The sequence below is a fragment of the Rhinolophus ferrumequinum genome, chromosome X, assembly GCF_004115265.2.
Source record: "Rhinolophus ferrumequinum isolate MPI-CBG mRhiFer1 chromosome X, mRhiFer1_v1.p, whole genome shotgun sequence".
NCBI classification, from domain to species: Eukaryota; Metazoa; Chordata; class Mammalia; order Chiroptera; family Rhinolophidae; genus Rhinolophus; species Rhinolophus ferrumequinum.
In genome coordinates, this window is record NC_046284.1 from 38,289,266 (window position 1) to 38,312,810 (window position 23,545).

The following is a 23,545-nucleotide window of genomic DNA, read 5'->3' on the forward strand; positions in this document are numbered from 1 at the left end:
GAACTGGGGATCAAAGCTTCTAACTTTGAAGATTTTAAGATTAATTTTTCTACTGGCAAAACAGCATCAAGCAGCTACTGCTATGGCCTGAAAGGGACAGAGTGTGGCCCCGTGGTCTAGAGTCACCAGCCATGGGTTCTGATCCCTGCTTACACACATGCTGTGTAAACTTGGGCGAGATTTTTTTTTTTTACTTCTGTGCCTCAGTTTTCTCATCTCCAAGATGGGGATAACAGTAGCCACCTCTTAAGAAAGCATACATTAAGCATTTAGACCACTGCCTTGTACAGAGTTAGCACTCAAGAACTAAAAATATTAATAACAGCAGCAGCAGCAGCAACTGAATTTTCAGGCTGGAGCATCACTAAGTAAGCTTATATTTACAAGCCACATCTCACTCTCTGTCTCTGTAATGCCTAAACATATCACCCTCCGCTACTCTTTGCCATTCACCTATCCTTGGTTATCATTTTTTTTTTTACTATTCTGTATAACAAGGACAATGTGCCTTTTCATCTACCAACATACAATGCATTTTGAGACCTTCCAAAAAATTAAATGACTATAAACAGTGACAGAAGAATCGATTAACTTAGAATCTCCTACCCTTATGCTACTCCCCAACACCCACTGAACATAATTGATTGAATTATTCAGAACACAGTGCCCTTTCCCCAGAAGTTCTAGTGAGCTGCACTGGTTGTACCACAAACAGGTGATAAACCCGTACTGCAAAGGTGGGATAAGCAAGAAAAACATTTTAAGTCATTACTGTATGTAGACTTGCAAGATTTGGAAAAAAAATCACATAATCTACCATAAGATATGTGGTATAAATAACACGCTTCCAAATATACAACCTTTGAAGAGTTTGCCAAATCTGTCATCAGAAAGCAAGAAAATCTATTAATTAATTACACACTTGCACTTAACTGCATTCTTTGCATGTTTTCCAGAATTATTCTATGATAGCTTTTCAAAGCATAAACCCAGCCAGCTCTGAAATAGTATAGAGTTAGCACTCAATAACTACATAATTCACTACAATTTCTGGTTTTTTAGAAAAAATTTCCATCACTTTAGCAAATAAGCTCTGCTTTAAAATGCAATAAAATTAAGTGTGTCAGTCAGATCAGAAACCCAAGCCAAAGAAAACTTCCCTCGAGCAACAAATATGAAGAAATGAAAGGGTCTTTGATGCACAGCAAATTCTAAGAGAAAGAATTCTTATATCCTGTTATGAACTAAATGTTCATAAATGTTGTATCCCGTACCCCTCTTCAAAGTTCATATGTTGAAATCCAGTACCCAAGATGATTATATTAGGAGGTGGGGCCTCTGGGAGGTGATTGGGTCATGAAGGTGGAGCCCTCGTGAATGGGATGAGTGCCCTCATAAGAAGAGGCCAGAAAGCTTCTCAGCCCTCTTTCTGCCATGTGAAGACACAAAGGGAAGTCAGCTAACTCTGACCTTGAAGAGAGTCCTGACCAGAACCCGACCATACTGGCATCTTGATCTCAGGATTTCCAGCTTCCAGAATTGTGAGAAATAAATGTTTGTTGTTTAAGCCACCTGTCTGCTGTCTATGGTGATTTGTTAGAGCGGCCTAAAGGAATTAAGACACATCCCAGATGCTCCAAGACATAACTGGCTTGTCAGAAACAGACTGCTGAATACTGCTGGCAAGGGTGACAGCCTTCAACTTCACACATGAGTATGGGTAGAGGGTCAGGATTGTATATGTACAAACCTGGCAGCCCAGGCAAAGGGCATTCTGTATTGTCCAAGGCGGCTGCACACTTGCTTGGCTGTCCTGTGTACCTTCTGGGCCGTCTAAGGTCAGAAATAAGAAGATAGGCTCGTATTTGTTCAAACTACCAGGGACTCACCCAGAAAAATAATTTCCCCAACTTACTGATTGATATAAAACATCAAAATATAGAAAAAAATATACAGAAACACCTACAAATAAAGCACAACACACAACGGCTACCCAAATTCCAAGACCAAAGTAGTATTTCTTAAAGGTTTTGTGTTTTCCCATTAACAGAGCCTTCATCAAGATACGTAAAGACAGACAATACAGATGTAGGGCACGTTTTGGACTAAATACCCTACTGGGGAAATCTTAAACAGTTTTAATGTGTATTTCCTTTTACATATGAGCAAGCAGACTCTCATCATGCTTGGGAGAAGTTTGTTCTCAATACAGTTGACCTTTTTACTCCTAAGGTAAAAACCAAGTGACCAAGAATCAATGCAATTAGTTCAGTGTGGGCAGGGGCCTCTGTATGCACAGGCACTGGGAGGTGACAATGCCTAGAGGATCTCAACAGGCTGTGAAATGCTGGCTGCACAATTATCCCTAGGGATAAAGAATGCTCGAGGCTTTTATCAATACCGTTGAGACATTTTTTTTTTCTTCACAAATTAGTCACATGTCTCCTCAGCACCTTCCACTTCATAAACGCTATTCAGGTTCACAACTAAATGTCACATACAGCAGATGGGCTCTTCATAAATACGCAGGAGCTGGAGAGCTAATGAACTGTGCCACAAACACTTTCCCTCTCTGGGCAAGTCTCAGTTTTCTCATTTATACAATGAGAACAGAAGAGCAGAAGATTCAATCAACAATTTCCGTAAGTTTAGATTTCAGGGTCCAGAAATTTGGATGATTATATGGGTTGCAGACTTTTAATGTTGCCATTTGAAAACATGAACCAGTGAAAACAATCCCTACCACTTGATCTATCAACATTTCATGTAAGTTAGATAGGTGTGACATTCACCAAGCAGGAAGAGCAAAAATTTCAGAATAAAGGACACTCTTCGAACTGAATACGTTTAACTTCATGAAAGCTCACTATCTTGTCTTTTCTCACTTCATCATCATACAGGAATAAATTTGAGTACAGACTGGCACTTGGGAACTACACGCCTGGATCATCTTTCCCCTGCCAGCTCCGACATTCTAGGGTTGTCTGTAAAATAGGGTCACCACCGCCAAGGAGACAGTGTCAATGAGCCGATGTTACTGAAAAACCTTTAGTTCTTATTTTCATAAGGCAGCAGAAATCAGATTATCATGTCAACAGAACATAAAAAGTCATGTTCAATCATTAGCATGCACACTTACCTAGTACACAGTATTTTCATGATATACTCTGTGGTAAGAGAGTAAGTTTTAGGTTTCGGTTTTTGTTTGTTTGTTTTTTGAGGGTCATTGACAATCCCATTTAGGATATCAGTAAAAGGCAAATTCTACATTAAGCTGAAATGTTCATAAATGATCTTTATAAATACCTTTGCTGGGTCTGAATTTTTGATGTAGGGCTCCGCACAGTGTGCAATGTTTCCCTGGAGCACCTTTTCAATTCGCGCAACTAGAAAAATTTCAGGATGTGGGTTCGTCACTGAGAAAATTCCCTGGGGAAAAAAATGACTTCCATTAGATTGTTTTATATAACCTCCTACATACAGTTGTTCGATTAATGATTCCTAGTAGTGTTTAGCATAGACTGTTGCTAGTCAACAAAGGATCATGTCCAGGACCCTAAGAAATAGATAGCATTTGCTTTCATACAGTTTTCCAAAATCCAGACATTCCTTTCAAAACGGGTTTTTTTGTGTTTTTTTTTTTTTTTTTTTTTTTTTTTGTCACCAACTTTACGTCTATTAGTCCCCAAAGTGCAGGTGTCATCCTTGCTACTTAGCCTCTTGTGTCTGGCTGTGTTTGCAAGTTGCATTCTTGGACCTAATTAACACAATGTGTACTGTTTGGCTTAACTAGTATGTACTAAAATAGTATGCTTTTCTCAAGTGGAGCTGGAGAGGTATTCACTCACAATTAATACTAATTGCAGCTAAGAGGAAGAAAATACGTTGTTGCTCTGTGTAACCATTTCCAAATCGCGTAACATAAAAAACTAAATCATTCTATAGAAAGCATTCCTTTGAGGCAGATAAAGAGCTGTGGGGCTTTCAATGTAAAGGTAGGGGAGAGAGGATCCAAACCTTATTTTGTTCCTGGTCGCTTTATTTAAGGGTTCTAATATAGATGCAACCAAAGTTACAGAAGTTTTCTTTGAATGTATGTGGAACAACCATGCCACCCCGTCTAGCTCAGCTCCTTCCAAATAGCCTGTAAGTTGACTGTGTCCGTTGTTTAAAGGAGCACCACACAAAGGAATGCAAGAGGAACAATCCATGACTGGGACACTAGCTACCAAGTTTTGTTTTTCTACTTGGTGTACTACCAACTGTGTTAACATAGTCTTTCCAGTTTTCAAAGCATTTCAGACACATGATCTCATTGTTCCAGATAAAACCCTCTGTGGTACACAGGGCAGAAGAGAAAACTGACTCTAAGACACCAAGTAATTCCTTCCACAAACCAACAGCTTGCAAGGATCCCAGGTAACGGCTGATCCGAGTTTGAATTCTCAAGCAGCAAGCAAGAAGCAAAGTGGTTAAAAACTCTCAGGAGCCAAATTTCCTGGGTTCAAACTCTGGCTCCACCATTTATGAGTTTAGGCAAGTCACATCTCTACGTCTCAGGTTTCTCATCTATGAAATGGGGATGATGATAGTACTAACTACTGCATAAACTTCCCATGTGGATTAAATGAAGTCATACCCATTAGGTACCTGGTTATTACTAGAGTGGACCAAAGCATCTCAAGGGCACAAAACTGGATTTCTGGTACTGCCAGGAACATGCTTGGGCTGTGAGATGCAGCTGGCAGACTGCTTTGAGTGTAACCTCAGGCTTACCGATTGTCACATAACTGTGCTAGGTGGTTTTCGTGCATTGCCTCAGTCTTCATAAAAACCCTCAAAGCAAGTACCAAGATATACACATTTTCAAAGTCAAGAAATTGAGGGATGAAGGCGTTTATGCAGCAAGTAAGTGGGTGAAGAAGATTGTGGCCAGGGCTCCCAGACTCTACAGCCCATGGTATGCTGCTTCTCAGCCTTGAGTCCCGTGCAGCCAACATCCCACACAATGAGGCTGGATGAGAAGAGTAATACTGATTACTGCTATAGCTACTGTCCACTGAGCACCTATGGCTCCCCATTCCCAGACTCTCGGCATTTCCATACACTGATGCCAGCAATGAGTATTATAATTTAAAATGATTTGACAATTGATAAAAGCAAGCTGCTTTCACTTGTATATCTGTGATCACTATTACTGCTGCCCCTACTAGCAGCCACATAGTATGGAGCAAACATGGTGGGCCTGGTCCAGTGCCCAGTGGTTTCCAGCACCCCTTGTCTGAGCCTCTCAACAGCCCTGGGACAAGGGTCCTAGCATTATCTCCAGTTTATAGACGAGGATGGCGAGGCATGCAGATGTTTATTTTTTAACTGACCAGAGGTTACAGTGTAGGAAGATACTCTTTGGAGTTGTTTCGCCTTTTTTCCAATCAATTTCTAGCCCTGCCCTGTCCCCAAAACACAGAAGGGTAGCCAGAGAAAGCCAAGGAGGCCCACTCCTGAGGGCTGGGAATCTGGCCCTTTAGGACAAGGCCTTTGGCTGAGCCCTCCTTCCTCACCAAGGAGGCATGGATGTACCTGCCCCCCACAGGGTGACTCTTACCCACTTCAATGCACCCTTCCTCAAAAGAATGGGTCACCCCCCTCCCAGTTCCCAGCACTTATATAGCCCCCTAGGGCATGGCAAGGCCTGTGGTAGAGGGGCTATGCACCCTTTCACCAGCCCAACAACTGCTCCCCTCCAGCAGGGAGCCCACAGAGTCACAGAGAGGCACACCCCCAAGAGTCAGAAGCTCCCAACCCAACCTTGGGGGACAGGGCATCTGGGAAGGAAATGCCAGGAGGCTGAGAGTGAAGTGACTGTCACAGGGACCATTTGGTGTCAGGGAAGCAAAACTATTCAATGGACCCAACTTCCTCAATTTTCTGTGGTCACCCTGTTGCTCTTCAGGAAGCCACTGAGAGAAAGACCCTGAGGAGCAAATGGGGAGGGCCTAGAATGGCCCCAAAACACTCACCGTCAACCAAGCCCTGGAAGCTGCCTCTTCATATAGATAATGCTGCCACTTGAATAGCCTTGCTGGAAGGGATGGGACTGCCAGACAGCCCTTTCCAGCAGTGCTGGGGAACAGGGTTCTTCCCTCTCTCTAGGGTGACATGAAAGGAGTACAGTACAGGGATAAAAACCTGTGTCTTTTAGGGAACCTGCTAGACCTAAGTTCAGGTCCTGTTCCTCATCTTATTAGCTCTGTGACCTTGAGTAAGCCACTTGACTGCTTTTGTGCCTCAGTTTCCTCATATGTAAAATGGGGATAGTAATAGTACCTACCTATTTTCAGTCTGTCTCCTACACAGTACTGCTTCCTAGTCCTACCCAGGAAGAAGTTGAGAAAAAGACTTCTTCAAAATGAAATGTTCGACTCTTTGAAGTAAATGACCACTTCCTGGTATCTTTAGCTGATTTGAAAAAGGGTGCAAGATGATAAAGCCAGTAAAGGCCACTGCTAATCATTCTTACCTGTCCAGTTCTCAGCTATTCCTTTGAGGCCTCTCTTAAGTCCCACATCTTTTGTGGAGTCTTCTAAGTTAACTCCCGACCACTGACTGCGCCTCACATTCCAAACTCTTCTACTACCATTATGTTATATACTTCAGCACTTAATTACATTCTGACTAATATTGTTGACTGAGGTCTTTTAAACAGACCTAGGTTCAAATCCTGCCAGCACCACTACTGGCTATGTAATGGGGAACAACTTACTTAACCTCCCTGAACTGCAGTTTCCTCATCTGCAAAACAGCAACGGTTATACTATTTCACAATGATTATACATATTTCCCATGATGATTCCATGAGACACCAGAGGAAAATTCTGGCACACGAGATACTCAAAAAATGTTGATTTTCTTCCTGACCTAGATTACAAGTGGGATGATACCTGAAACTACAATTTAAACTTTTTGCATTGAACCTACAGCTGAGTACATTGAAGTAGTATAGTAAATACATTGGCTTAAAAGGACTTATTTGATACTATGTGGGAAATTTTAAACATATCATTCAAAAGCAGGTTCACAAAAATTTGTAACACTGAACATGCTCAATCTCTCTTTCATTTTTAATCTATTTTTTCATGTTTTATTAGTTTCAGGTGTATAAAACAATGTAATAGTTAGATATTTATCATTTATATCCCTCACACAGTGATAAGCCCCCTCCCCCAATCTATTACCCCTCTGACATCCCATACAGCCGTTATATTTCCATTGTCTCTATTCCTAATGCTGTACTCCACTTCTTTTGACTACACACACACACACACACACACACACACACACACACACACACACACGTATATATATATAAAATTATAGTTGACATTTATTATTATTCAGGTGTACAGCACAGTGATCAGGCATCTACACAATCCCTGAAGTGGTCTCCCTAATAAGACAAGTGTCCATCAGGTACCTTACACTATCTTTACAACATTATTGATTATATTCTCCAAACTGTCCTTCGTATCCCCATGGCAATCTTGTTACTGTCTGTGCTTTCTAATCCCCTCACCTTCTCCCTCATCCCCAACACCCCTCCCATCTAACAACCCTCAGTTTTTCCTCTATATCTCTGAGACTGTTTCTGATTAGTTCTTTCATTTATTCTTTTCTTTAGATTCCACATGTAAGTGAGATCATATGGTATTTGTCTTTCTCCATCTGACTTATTTCACTTAGCATAATGTTCTCTAGGTCCATCCATGTTGTTGCAAATGGTAAGATTTCATTCTTCTTTATGGCTGAGTAATATTCCATTGTACAAATGTACCACATGAGATACCACCTCGATCTCTCTTTTAAAAGCATAGGACACTGTAGTGGAATGTTCACATATGTGACAATATCATGTGAGTAACAAACTAAGGGGCCATAAGGTAAGAAGGGACAATGTGGGAAAAAGCTACCACAGACCTATAGTCCAAAGAGGGTAGTGACAGCACGTGCAAAGTATTTCCCCTACCATTTGGCAATCTGTATCAATACCGTGTTTCCCCGAAAATAAAACCTAGCCAGACAATCAGCTCTAATGCATCTTTTGGAGCAGAAATTAATATAAGACCTGGTATTATATCATATTATATTAGACCCGGTCTTCTATTTTATAGTAAAATAAGACTGGGTCTGATATTATAGTAAAATGAGGCTGGGTCTTATAGTAAAATATGACTGGGTCTTATATTAATTTAATATAAAGATGCATTAGAGCGAATTGTCTGGCTAGATCTTATTTTGGGGGAACCACGGTAAGTATAATCTTTGACCCTGAAAACCTCAGTGCTTGGAATTTATTCTAAGGAGATAATTCAACAAATGAGCTAATATGTACACACGTGGATGTTCAATGCAGCGTTATTCATTACATCTAAAAATTAGAAATATGCTAACTATCTAAATCAATGGAATACCATATTAGCCTTCAATAAGAATGTAACTGATCCAGAAATATTGATATAGAATGATATATTAAATTAATATAGTAGGTATAAAACAGCATGAATATGATACACATTAGGTATACCCTTACACAAACTGTATGTCTTTATACATACAAAACAGAGATGTCTAGAAAGATGTTCACCAAAATGCTAATAGTTGTCGTCTATGGGTGATGGTTTTTACTTTCTTCTTTATACTTTTTGTATTGATTGAATTTTCTACATAATAATGTATTTATCTTTATAATCAGAAAAAAAGAAACATTTTTATTTTTTGAAAAATAAACCTCCTTACAACTCGAGCTGCTTTGTTCTTATGCCTCTTCCTACTTTAATTCTATCCACACTCTAGTTTCCTTTCAGTTGCAAACGTCTGGAAGACAATCAGTTGTGATCCGCCTCACCTCTCATTGCTGCAGGTCTGGTCGGAGGTCAAAATGCCAGAACTATTAGGCTCTTCCTACAGGGGGTCTCTGCACCAGGTAGGACAGCACAGAGCAGTATTACACCTGTGACACAAGCAGTTACCTCCACTGCTTTTCAACCAGAACTGTGTCTGAAGAGCTTTTATGCTCCATTAAAATTACATTCTCATGGTGGAAATGGAAATTAGGAACGGGAGGTTATTGTAGGGTCAATTTTTTTCCTCAAAGAAACAAGCCTTTCAAGCACCTATTGCCTTGCTCAGAAGAATGGGTGTACGAGGTCTGACAATTAGGTTCGCAAACTTGCCACCATGCACTAACTTTGGCAGCACTGTACAAACAGCCTGGTAAGGTTCCATAACTTTGGTATATCAGTGTCTCACAGCTGTGTTTGTGTTGACGTGTGGTGGTGTCTTGCTGAGTGGCATTGTCTTGCTGAGTGGCATTTATTATTGTTGTTGTTGTGTTTTTGTATGCCGTTGCGAGAATGTCTGAGCTTGAATTAGAACAACGAACAAACATTAAATTTCTTGTTAAACTTGGAAAGAGAGGAAGTGAAACCAGGGACATGTTAGTCCAACTTTATGGGGATAATGCCAAGAAGAAAACAGCAGTGTACAAACGGATGAAACGTTTTTTTTGAGGGGAGAGAACAGGTCACTGATGAAGAGAGGTCAGGGCGGCCAGTAACTAGCAGAGCTGACAAAAACATTGCAAAACTTCATTGAATTGTGCATCAAAATCGCCGGCTGACTGTGAGAAGCATAGCAGACCAAGTAAACATCGATAGAGAAACAGTTAGGAAAATCTTAACTGAAAATCTTGGCATGAGAAAGGTCTATGCAAAAATAGTCCTGAAGGAGCTCCCTGATGAACAAAAGCAAGGGAGAGTCAAGGTTTGCCAAGACCTTTTGGAGAGGCAAGATGATGTTTTGGGCTGTGTCATCACTGGTGATGAAACATGGGTGTATCATACAACCCAGAAACAGAGCGTCAAATTGCACAATGTAAGTCAGCCAATTCTCCATAACCAAAAAAGTTCCATCAGTCCAAATCAAGAGTCAAAACAATGTTGCTAACCTTTTTTGATATCAAAGGGATTATTCATTATGAATTTGTACCAAGTGGACGAACAGTTAATCAAGTTTTCTATTTGGAAGGCTGCATGAAAAAGACGAAAACAACCTGAACTTTTCAGCAGCTCACACGGCACTGTCTGTGAGGAAGTTTTTAGCCAGTAAACAAATAATTGTATTGGAACACCCTCCCTACTCACCTGATCTGGCCCCCAATGACTTCTTTCTTTACCTAAATGGAAATATTGAAAGAAAGATATTTTGATGACATTCAGGACATCAGAGATAATACGAGGACAGTTCTGATGGCCATTCCAGAAAGAGTTCCAAAGTTGCTTTGAAGGGTGGACTAGGTGCTGGCATTGGTGCACAGCTTCCCAAGAGGAGTACTTCGAAGGTGACCATAGTGATATTCAGCAATGAGGTATGTAGCACTTTCTCTAGGATGAGTTCACAAATTTAATTGTCAGGCCTCATATGTGTACGTCTGTGTGTATGTCTTTGTGTGTCTGTCTATGTGTGTGTCTGTGTTTGTGTGTCTGGTGTGTGTCTGGATCTGTTGTCTCTGCGTGAGCCTGTGTGTCTATGGCTGTGTGTGTGTGTGAGTGTGTCTCTGTGTCTGTATCTGTTTGTGTATCCGTTTCTGTGTGTTCGTTTGTTATCTGCATTCCATCTCACAAAATACTTCCTTTGAGACTCACATCATGGTCCCAATGAAAATGTTACTTCGCCAGTGTATTACCAGCATATTTGCTGGTTTCCATTTTTTCCCCTTCAACTTCTGTCACTAGAAAAACACCTACATACAGATCTTACAAGAGATGGAATGCCCATGAAAATACTGGCCTACATGATGAAATAACCCAAGGGTTTCTGTTTTTCATTCTGAAGGCATTACCAAAACTGAGATCATTCTTTACCTGCTTTATGTAGCATAACTGAGATTCAGCAATTCCGTGAATGAAAGACTCAGGTGAAGAGCTCTTTGCGTTTCCATCACTGGCCAGTTGGGTTGAAGTGCCCCACAGCATTTCACGGACACATGGGGGATTCAGGTCTACGTGGAAGTCAGCTGAAATCTTACAATTGTTCTTTACATCAAATAAAGCAAGACTGATAAAAAAGGGTTCAACCTGGGAATGAAGACAATTCCATTTTTAAAAGAAAACTTTTTTAGGTGGAGTTGGGGGAGGGACACAAATTACAAAATAATATTTTTTTCATCTGTCAAGTTTCTGTGATTCAGTTCCCTCCTGAGTTCAACATTTAGCTAAAATTGCATTATAGCTTATTTGCATATAAGAAAGAATATTCTAAATAACAGGCTATCAAACTTTAACTTTTGTCAGGTATAAATAATGTTACAAGTTATAAATTTTTTTAAATGAGTAGAAATCAGAAGCCAAATTTAAAGCACAACACCAATTTTCTACAAATAAAATTTAATTATCGGTTTATTGAAATTACCCCAAAATAATGCCATCCATTATTATAGAGTAGAAGAAATAAATCTTCCCTTTTGTTGTGTTACAGCTTACTGGATTATACATTTCATTAGAGCTAATATCAGTCAACATCAAATTACTTGACAAAAGCTCTGTTGCCCCATCAGCAGTTTTGGAAGACATGATTTCTCTCTACAGATGGCATTTGAAAGCTGGTCGGTCACAAAGAGAAATTTCATGCCAGATGGCATAAAGATTAACTCTTTACACACAGAAAGTCTCCTAGTGCATTTAAGCTACTTTGTAAGGGAATAAATCATTGTGGATATTTTCCAAAGATAAAACTTGAACCAAAAAATCAAGATGAACATAAAATGTAGTCTCTCTAGCAATATTACATTTATAGTTTCAAGTATTTCTGAGCAACTCAAATGATCTGTGATAGCTAATAATTAGAATTTTCTGTGCAGCACAAAACAAATTCACTCTGAGAACAGTGAGTGAGGCTAGCTGACTGCACAGCATCTGTACCTCTGCATGGCTTTGGTGTTCATTACTCATGGCTATGAGGCAATTTCACAGAAGTCATATTCTCTAGTACAATTCACAAATTTGAGGATTATCCAGGTTCTGGGGACGGATCCCTCTTGAATGCAAAGAGCCTACTCTTTCTATTTTGAACAGGTAAGACTTTCATGAATCTTCTCAAGATGATTATACATTCATATTTTAGCAAAAGAAAGGCATGTATGAAATTCTTCCATGTCAAATTTATTAAAACATATAGTAATGGAATTTTCACCCTATAAATTAGTTCTCAGCAATAAAAAAGAAAGGAGTTTCTTTAATATACTGGTTTAAGGGAGGTAAAAGGAAAAGTTTTACATACATTTGTGGGTGGTCCTTTTGCATTGCCTCCAACTTGACCCAAGATATTGAAAGTTAAATCATGGCAATTTACCAGGAAACGTTTATTGCACTTTTCTTCAAATGGCTTTATATCAGGTTCAATTCCTGAAAAGTCCAACCTCTATAAAACAAATGATATGAATCATTTCCAAAAGAAAATATGATTCATATTAACATAGATCCACAAGTAAAAATTGCAGAATCCAACGTCTTCTGTCCATTCTTCATTTGAATCCTTTTTATTTTTCATTCAACAAGCCTTTGTAGCGCTCTTAGACTAAGGTTCAAACACTGATAAAGAAGTGCTGGAGGGAGATGACTCTGATCTAAGGCAATGGAAAAATCACAAGTCTGACCTTGACCTTGACCTTGACCTACAAAGCCCTACTCATATATGACATGACTTCCTACCTCCCCCCATTCCTCTGACCTCATCTCCTACAACTCTTGCCTTTCCTCCCCACCCTCTGTTCCAGCCACACTGGCATCATCAGTTATTTCTCCAGCACACCAAGTACACTCCCACCTCAGGGCCTTTGCACTTGCTGTTCTGCCAGGAACCCTCCTTCCACAGATAGACACATGGCTTACTCCCTCATTTCATGCAATTGGCACTTCCAGACCTTCCTTAACTCAATTAAAAAACAAAACAAAACAAAAAAAAAAAAACTGCACACTGAGAGTCTATACTCCCTTTCCTTGATTTAGTATTCTAACATTACATTTTTATATTTACTTAGTTGCTTACTGATTATCTTCCCCACAAAATATATGCTCCAGGATGGCAGAAGTTTTTGTTTCCTTTATGAGCTGTGCAGGAGGCAAAACTGACATGAATGGATATGGGGGGCATCGAAAATGACACAATGGTCTCTAACTTGGAAGATTCGGTAAATTGTGATGTTATGAACTTAACTGTGAAATAAAAATGAATAGCAAATATGGGGGAAGAATGAGTATGGATGACGAGTTCAGTTTGGGATGTGTTGAGTTTGAGGTGATGTTAGTAAGTGGTTGGAAAAATAGGAGAGGTCTGGATTGGAGACCTGGATTTGGGAGTCGGTGGCAACTATAGGTTGAGAAGGAGGGAGGACAAGGCTAGAACTCTGGTGACCACCTACGTTTAAACGATGAACAGAGGGAGAGGAGAGGCGTCTGCTTAGGAAACTGATAAACTCTGAGCTCAGCTTCTAACAGAGCTGGGAGATGTACCCTGGCTGTAACAGGGGTGTGTGTGTGTGTGTGTGCGTGTGTGTGTGTTTACTTTTTGGTCTTTCAAATATTTTTTTAGTTTTTTAAAAAGATATTGTGAGTGAAGGAATTCCTCTTAGCAGGGGAGGAATCTGTCCCTCCCCAAAGAAACTCATAGAACACTCCTCCTCGGCTCACACAGCTCAGGCAACCTAAGTTCATCTGTTCATTCTGAATGTCTGAACAGACTAACATTCTGTTCACAAATGGGAGGAAAAGTATAGATTGTGGGATAACTTACTATACTTTCATTAAGATCCGAGACATGGTAGATAGGAAATGATTGGGTGAATCTGAGAAAAAAATACTGTCAGTATGGAAAACCGCAAGCCAAGAAACACAAGAATTTTTCTCAATTGCCTATGTAATTCAAGCCAAAACAGGTATTGTGCCTGAAGCATCTTGGATAATTATAGCCATTCTAACCTAACCTGTACCACTAACAAAATCCTCCTTAAAAGGGCCTGAAATATAATACTTGTACCCGAAAGCACAATTTCCCCCTGACTCTATTTATCTACAGAAATAATACAAATGTGTGGGACTAGATAACTCCCCCTTTAATACTTATCTGTGGAGCCAGAGGAGGCAAATCATTGCCATGGAGATCAATTCTAATTTCCGCCCATTTATCTGCTCTCCTTTCTATCTTACTCAGACAGTGGAATGTGAAGAAAAACTGGACTAAACCACTCCTGCCCCCAAGTTTTTTCCCTTCGAGGTCCGTGAATGCAAATGTTGGGACATACGGCCTTCCCCAGTAGTTCAAAGTTGGAGCCACCCCCTTCAGTCAGCGCTTCTTTACTCTCTAAGGTCAATCATCTAGCATATCTCTAAACACTGAACTGTGGTCTAAGAGAAGGCTGGTATTTTAGGATACCTGGCACTTCACCTAGAAAATGTACGCAACATATACAACATGGATTTCTCTGTGGTGAGACTGCCTTGCATAATCAACATTAAATTCAACTTTTTGTCCTTAAACTTTAATTGCAACTATGAATTTTTCTCTCACTTATAGCTCACTGATAAACAATTTAAACATAAAATCAGTTCAGTTTCGTGACCACAAAAACACCACACCACAAATTTTTAAAGATACTGGATTGAGTTCCAACCACAGTCAATTGGCTTCTTTGTATACCGTGAAAGGGGTTGCCATGTCTAATTAAAGCCCAATCATGGGGTGGTGAGTTGGGGGCGAAGTGTAAATCAAAGGCTCAGACAAATATGGAACAAAGAAATTTCTGAATATCTTAGAACTGACATTCCTGAGGCCTGCTATAATTTTTTAAAATCATAACTTACAAACATAACGTAATAATGATATGGGGGGAAGGAAAGATGAAACATTTGAAACAAATTTTCCCCAAATAATTTTATTTTCTCATGTGATATTTTTCTTAAGGAAAAATTTCTGTATTATTTACAGACTATAAACTTTTTCCATTTCAAACAAAAAATGTAATTAGGAAACTTTCCTAGGTAATTAGAAAGGTATAAAGCAAAAAAAACACACAAAATCAGTCTTCCCCAAATTATTTTATATTTTCATGATATATTTTCACTGAAGAAAAAACTGTAATACTTATATAATGAATACTTTTCTATTTCCCCCCAAAAAAAACAAATCCCAAAGATTTTAATTAGAAATCTCATGTACAAAAGGTAAAAAGAAAATAAAAAAAGTGCTCTTCCCTCAAATAATTTCATTTCTCATGAATTATTTTCCTGTTAGAAAAAATATTTGCAATACTCAAACACTGTAGAATTTTTCACTTAACCAAATCACTAATTTAATTAGAAAATACCATGAAATTAAATGTTAACTGCCTGTCTCTTAGTATGAAAAGTGCCTAACTCTCACGAAAAAGGTTAAATACACATGCATATACACCTGTACTTTCCTACACCAACTTTCCATTTAAAGTGGGATTAAGCCAAACATGAGAATTATCCCAGTTCTACAGGCTTACATCAAAACTGGAAAATAAATTATCTGTCTTATATGACCTGGTGTTCTTTTACACTGCAGATACTCACTGCTACTAGACCACAGTTGTACTTAATATGTGAAAAGACTACTGACACCATTTTAAGGATTCTTTAATTCATCCATTTTGAGGCATGAGATGAAGTGAAAATAGAGAACTGAGAAATAAAAGCATATATATTCAGTCTCAAACTATCTGCATATGTGACAGTTCTCTTGAGTGAAGTTAGTTATCTGTTCAAAGTGAACCAGACAAATACAAACCAATCAGTAATGCCCAGTGTGCAAAAATCAATGATTTCAACATTTCACAGGTGTTTTTTTCCGAGTAAGTAACAATTTTAGGATTATTTAAAAAAATATGTTATTAATACCTGAACTTCCGAATCAAAAGAAAAGAGGTTCTGTCTTCCGTCTCCTCTACTGAGCTTGTTTAGCTGTTCAGTTTCTCTTCCATACTAAACATTTAAAAATATATATTTATATATGCTCATACACACCAAACATTACTTTATTTCCTTCAAACCAGTATGAAATTATCATTTAAATATATAGTTTATGTGAAACTAGCAATCTGACACAGCTTCAAAAATATACCACTCTCCATTTCCATGTACTTAAGATGGCAAAAAGTCAATGTCACTATGACCCACAAGCTATGGATCAGGTTCTTAGACTCTCTGTGTTCCTCTCATAACATCAAGAATGTTGTTCAACCCATAGTAGTACAAAAAGGGAGTCCAAGAGACTCTGGATGTAAAAGAGAAATAAATAAGAGAGAAAACACTATCTTTTACATATCCGTGGTGTTAGCCATAGGATATTACACACAATTCTGATTCTGTCACTTTAGGAAAAACATAATGGGCTGTACAGTCTGGAATGACAAAGAGTCAGAGGGGATACATTAAAATCTATGAAATCATAGAAAGCCTAGATCAGGGGATCATGAATATATTCCTAAATTTTGGAAAATAGCTTTGAAGCTTAAGAGAAAGATAATTTTAAAACAGAAAATAGTAACTTCTAAATCTGTGTAACTTAGTAGTCCAGGTAGAGGAATAAAGTAAAAATAAGTAGGTTTGACGAGTATTTAAATAAATGAATGGGTTATTAAACCTGCTAATCTATTATAGTACAGAGACCACAGAGATAAGTGTGATAATCACCTTTACACTTTCCAAATTGGCTCACCTCAAACTCTAAAGAGCAGAGTAATTAACACCAATGATATCCGTTCACCAAAATCTTTATGTAATGAAATTATTCATATACGTCATATACATACCTATTTACATATAGAAAGGACATATGATTTGCATAGGAAATTAACATATACAAATCACTAGATTGAAAATCATGTTCAATCTATACCAACAGCCTCTTGAAAGAAGACCATGTATTTTTATGAATGACATACAATACAGTCGACCCTCCATATCTGCAGGTTCTGCATTCATGGATTCAATCAACCACAAAACAAAAATATATATTTCTTAAAATGTTACATTTTTGTGGAGGTGTTCCATGTAATTAGTCCTTCAGTGGTTGTGTCTTCAGTGGAACATGCATAGACCTTCTGGTCATTATTCCCTAAACAATACAGTATAACAACTATTTACATAGCATTTACATTGTATTAGGTATTATAAGTAATCTAGAGATGATTTAAAGTATACAGGAGGATGTGCATAGGTTATATGCAAATACTATGCTATCTTACATAAGGAACTAGAGCATCCTCAGATTTTGGTATCCCCGGGGGTCCTAGAACTAATCCTCCGAAGATACTGTAATAAAACTGAATTAAGTAGTAACAGATAAAATTAATAAAGTCACCAGGATCTAGAAATACCTTCCTGGCATCTAGGAAAAAATAAGATTTTTACCAAAATGTTAGTTGGCACTTACAAGTCCAACTTTAAGAGTGTAACTTTTCTTTTAAAATCTCTACCTATTTCACTCATTTGCTGTGGTTTTTAACTTAGAAATGACATTGCCAAATGGAATCCAGTATTTAAACATTAATAGGTAATCCTGCATTGTCTCAGCTGAAGGCAAGTTGCCATAGGAAAGAAGTACCTTCATCAGTTCCGGATGCATGCTCCTTTCCAAACTGGCCATGATGTTCTCAGCTTTTCCTTGGCTGCTAGTTTCATCATCTGCAAATTCATTAAAAGTAAATGTTCCAAACCACACAGACCACTACTAATCACCTAAGAGGAATATCCTAACTATCTCTCCCACCCCATCCTCTCCTACTGGATTTATTGGGAAGAATTTTGATTATGAAAGCACAGGGAAAACTTTAATGGACTTTTGACAATCTGCCATGAATTCCTTATCAGTTTTAGTCTGGTTATATTTCATGTGTCAGAGCCCATGTATTATAACATCAACTCTTAAAAGTAAAATCTATCAACCTCCTTAGTCACTTTTAACGAAGAAGTAGGTCAACCTTCAAGACTAAGAGTCCTATATTCACCCTGCACAATAGACATTCCCATGGATTAAAGACAAAGGCTTTACCTCAATAATGAATCATTTTAAAATTCTGACCTTGTGCTGTTTCTACCGTGTCCTTTTTCTCTTGCACTAAACTGTCAGTATTGATTTGAATAATCTTTTTCAAAGTTATCAACCATTCCTCCATCTCCTGCTCAGTTTCAGCAGCCAGATAATGGCTATACTTATCTAACATCTTGAGTTCAAAAGCATGACGGCGCATTTTGGGGCACTAGAGGGGAAAAAGAAAAAGCACAAGTTCAGTTAGTTTAGTTGCCTTTTTCTGTCTTTTTTAAATATTAAATTTAATGGGGTGACAATGGTTAGTAAAATTATATGGGTTTCAAGTGTACATTTCTATAACACATTATCTATATATTGCATTGTGTGCTCACCACCCAGTCAGTTCTCTTTCCATCACCATATATTTGACCCCCCTTTCCTTCTTCTACCATCCCTTCTACCCCCCTAACCCTCTGGTAACCACTAAACAAAGGAATAAGACAAACGAACAAAGAAACATAAACTCATACACACAGACAACAGTTTAACTGCTCTTTTAATGTTAGATTTCATTAGTTTATTTTTTTACCTCAGCGTACCACATATGTATGTCAATAATTTTATTAAAGAATTGCTTCTTTCAACAAGAAATAGAAACCAAGACAATCAATGACCATGTCAAACATATCTTTTATGTTCCCTCAGTACTGAGCACAGTGATATACACACAAATTTGGCATAAAATACTACTTGTTTAGGGTTATTTGACATCCTTCACATTTACATAAACCACCACCACAAAAGTAAGCAAACGTTACAATTTCCACTCTCCTTAAAGTTTCCTTTGCATATTTATAGATTTTCAAAATCAGCCATTAAAAACAAGTTTCAATGTGACCTAAAATAAATCTGGTATTTGCTTTATATCATACCATAAAACGCAGTTTCGATACCTAATTCACTTTACCACACATAATACGCATCATGGTAGCTTAAAAGAAGACTGTAGTTGGTTTCCATTCCATGGGGTTCTCAGCAAAAAACATGGAAATGGCCTATGCTGAATACTAGCACACAAGGCAAATAAAACCCTCCTCCTTTCCTCAAATATGATGACACAATCTTTTATATTACCACCTTCTCTGTCATGACAAAAGACATGACACTCTCCCTCTCCCAAATACCTCAGCATTAATTTTAAGAAATGCTTATGAATCAATAATTTTCACTGTACAATCATTATTCAAGAAGGGACCAAGAAATTTCCTCCTAATTTTCAATGTGTAGGAAAACAAAGGATAACATTAAACTGCTGTTGCAAGTCATAAAGATTTATATATTTGAAAATATTTGAGAGGAGGGATCATAAACAGATGAGGAAAGCACACCCTGGGAATACTATAAAGAAAGGTCAATCCAGACTAGAGCTAACTGAGAAAATCTGGGACTTGCGTATATTCTCTTTCTTCCAGTAAGGTAAGAAAGCAAAGACATCTGGCAGTCACATAGATTTTCATATTCTTCCAAGTGTTTTTTCATTTGATCCTCATGATAATCTTGTTTGATCAGGGAAATAGACATTATTAATCCCACTTTACAGTTCTGAAAATTAAGATTCAGGTGTTGAAACCCCAGTGCTCCCTCTTGTCGACCATGGCACACTGGCTCTGTAGTAAATGCTCCTATCCCTTGGTCAATCAACTTCCATTTTAGTAGATCGTCTCTCTGCCCCGTTTCCCACCCCATGTTTTTCCATGTCCCCTCAGTAATTCAAATCAGCAAACATTTGTTAAGCCACTACTCTGTGCAGAACACTGCTCATTATTATAGAGGACACAGACATAAGTAATCCAAAAATGAATGTGCAGTATTACCCACAAATTAGAGTATGATTCACAAATTAGAGTATGATAGAAGAAAAAGCAAAGTAGTCACACAAGGGAGAGGGAGCTTACTTCCACTTAGTGAAATTAAGGGAAGGGCATAAGGCTGAGGAAGAAAATAGAAAACATTTCATGGTAGAAGTGCTATTAGAACCAAGTCTTAAAAGATAAGGTTTATACAGGAACAGAAGGTGAAAGTATATGTCAAGCAGAGAAACAAATGTAAGAAAGGCACATATGTGTGAAACTCTGTGGAGGGCTTAACCTGGTATGACTAGAGCGCAGAATGGGTAAGGAGATGCAGGCGGGATGAGGTTAGAAAGCTGGGTAAGGCCCAATCACCGTGGGCCTACTATGCCATGATAAGAGCTTCAGATCTCACTCTGCAAGTCGTAAATCAAGAGCCAAAAGGTTTTGAGTAGACAAGTGAAGGACCCCATCTATGTCTTAGGAAGATGGAGTGGGGCAAGAGAAATCATAAAGCAGGAAGGCAAGACTCTAGGCCAGAGAGGAGAAAAGGGAAAACCAGAGGAAGCGTTGTGAGAATGGAAAAATGGTAAGAGATTTAAGAGGGCTTTGGGAGTCAGACTCCAAAGGACTCGGTAAACACTTGAATACTGGCACAGAGCAAGAGTGGGGCAACTACATAGGATTCTGAGGTGTCTAGTATGAATATTTTGGTGGATAAGATGCTGTTAACCAAGAGAGAAAAGGGCTGAGGTTCTGAAGAGTTGATCAGTAACCCTCCTCAAGAAAGAAAGATTACCTCTACAGCCCTACCTGAACAACGTCAATGCAGGCGTCCAAGTAGATGCAACCTTTAGATTCTTTCGAATTTTTCTCATCTTTATAGGAATTGAGAATATATGAACCATCAGGAAGCTGAGTTAAGTAAAAATACCGTCTCTTGAATACCTATAGGGTGAAAAACCTTTGTTACATATACATTTCATTTGAACAGCTTCTTTGAACTAAAAACCTTGAAAACCTAGCCACAGGCATTATATCCGGACAATATTCAGACAACTCTGAAAGTCATTAGGAATTATAATTATCTTCATTTTTTTAGTGGAAAATTTGAAGTCAAGTGATTCACTCTCAATTAGTCAAATATCTAGAGAAGAAGTTTTAACACTTTAAACTTTATAAAATATTTTTGTATTTGAATCCAACTATCCATTTCACTATAGCATCTTTTCCAATTTAATTGCAAACCATGACTAAATTCCTATAATTTCCATCACATCATCACAAATCCATGTATAAACATAAACACACACACACACACACACACACACACACTATCATATATTTACATCTCACCCGCACATCTTACTGCACTCACCTATTCTGTTCCAGTGTCCCCAACTTCTGAAAGCCCAGCTTATAACACACTCACAGGGAAACACTGAGTCATTAGGTATCTACCAGTTATTGCTGAGTGCCCTGAATGCTGAGATTTGAGACAACAGGCCCAATGGGATTCTGTCATTCGTTTGAAATTAGGGATTCACAACAGTTAAGGAGGAGCCTGTTACTACAACTCACAGCAAAATCCACAGGAATGGGGAAAAGGAGGAAGACAGCCTGATTCATTCATGCTGCCCCTCTAGTGTCCCTTAAAAAGAATCTTGGACCTGATAAAGAAGGTGAGAAAAGGAGATTCAGAGCTCTCTGATGAAATGATGCTTCTTTCAATAAGCCGCCAACTGCAAGCTGTGTCAAGCCAAGCATTTGTTATAGTAAAATTCTCCAGGATGCTGTATATAAAATCATTTCAAGGAATGGGAAGATAGACTAGGAAGTAGACTGTTGCTGATTATTGAGGAAATAAATGCATTCCAATGCATCTTGTCTTACTCTCAGACATTCACTTTAAGATTTAAGCTTGTCATTTTCAATCACACATCCAATGATCCACTATGATGTCCACTATGATGTCTATTTTAAAAACTTTAATTATGGAAAGATTACCATTTAGCAAGATCATTCTTAAAAACTACTTCATACCTGGCAAAGTACCTGAAATATCAACAATTTATTTCTCTACAGCATGAGTAAGCAAAATACAGAAACCTGTTAAGGGGCATTTCTTTTTAGAAAAACCAGTAGAAAGAAACATGCTTGCAGTTATTTTTGACTTGTTTAAATATCATTGATTTTGCAATTAATGACAAAAATATTCCAATGTGAGGAACACCCTAACAAGTTAGACTGGTAAATGCTACAGCTTCTATTTCAGGGAGTGGCCATGTGGGCTATGTGGTATCAAAAGAAAGAAGTCCAAGCAGAAAATATCACTTTGTTTTTCATTGCCAATCATGTAAATGTTACTGCATTAGGTTACAAAGGGAGGGAGGGAGGGAGGGAAAGAAGGAAGGAGGGAGGAAGGGAGAGAGGGAGGTAGAGTCATATAGTCTCGTATTTGACTTACCTACGTTCAAGTTTATTGGAGCTATAATTGAAGAAATCTAGATTCACACACAAAGAAATGTTAACCATAACGGTGAGTGAGTGTGAGTGTGTCTGTGTGTGTGTAACCACATACACGTGTATGTACATGTTTGCTTCTTTTCATGACAATGGTTCACATGTTATTAAAATGATGTAAACAGAAGACCTAAAATTACATACTGAACCTAATTAAAAATGAAAACACCACTTTTTAAAAAGTTATTACAATAATTATGTATGAAAAAAATTAAAATATGTTTTCCAGGCAAAAATTAATATGAAAAAATTACAAGCAGATTAGAATCTGAACTATGATCAAATCTAAAACTTAAAGTCTATAGATTCAGTGGTACAGTCTGTAAAATCCACTTGCAGTCCATAGCTTGCAACAAAGAGAGGAGCAGAGGAAGGGAAAATACAGAGCAAACATTTGTGGCACAGAGTCAAATTATAGTCTGTGAAATTTTTTTCATGTACAGCTGCCTCACCAAGCAAAGATGTTTGTGGCAGCTGCCACTTCAAATATTAGCCAAGCACATCATTACAAAAGAGATGGAAAGGGATCTGAAATTACAGTAAATCATTTCCTATAACATTGTAATTATGTCTAAATGTGACACTGAGGTAGGTAGCTCATGAATCTTAGGAGAGAGGAGATGCCTGAAAGTCATATGATCTTAACTCTCTTCCAGCACTCCTGCTCACCAGCAGTGAAATTGTCCTCAAGACTCTGCTTCTCTCAGTTTCCTCAGTCGTAAAATGATGGGACCAGAGCAGGTGATCTATTTGTAGATCACATGATCTACAAATAATTTTACTGAAACTGAATGAAGAACACAGCAGCCTTCCTAGGCTGGAGGCTACCCTCCCCAAGCGATTTCCCACAGGCTAGAAGCACACATTTTGTACAGTAAGGAAACTGTTGTTGTTTTTCCCTCTTAAGTCATTTCTATAGAAATCAGACTCTGCCCCAAAAAGAGATCTCTAAGATCTCTTCTCACGATGTATGTTAGGTTTCAATGTCTGGGGATCTTTTAAGGTGCCTTTCAAAGAAAGGAGTAACCTAAAACTCTCATATGGAACCAAAATGAAAATCAGAAACA

General features: G+C 38.2%; 1 protein-coding gene across 1 annotated transcript in view; it reads right to left on the reverse strand.

Annotated features, from left to right (window-relative positions):
- DOCK11 (dedicator of cytokinesis 11) overlaps positions 1–23,545 on the reverse strand; it is a 212,920-nt gene that overhangs the window by 132,691 nt on the left and 56,684 nt on the right. The window contains 8 exon segments of the mRNA XM_033112064.1: positions 1,751–1,833; positions 3,307–3,429; positions 10,920–11,132; positions 12,334–12,474; positions 15,972–16,055; positions 17,680–17,759; positions 18,157–18,334; positions 20,769–20,903. Coding sequence (XP_032967955.1) covers positions 1,751–1,833; positions 3,307–3,429; positions 10,920–11,132; positions 12,334–12,474; positions 15,972–16,055; positions 17,680–17,759; positions 18,157–18,334; positions 20,769–20,903 — 1,037 coding nt within the window.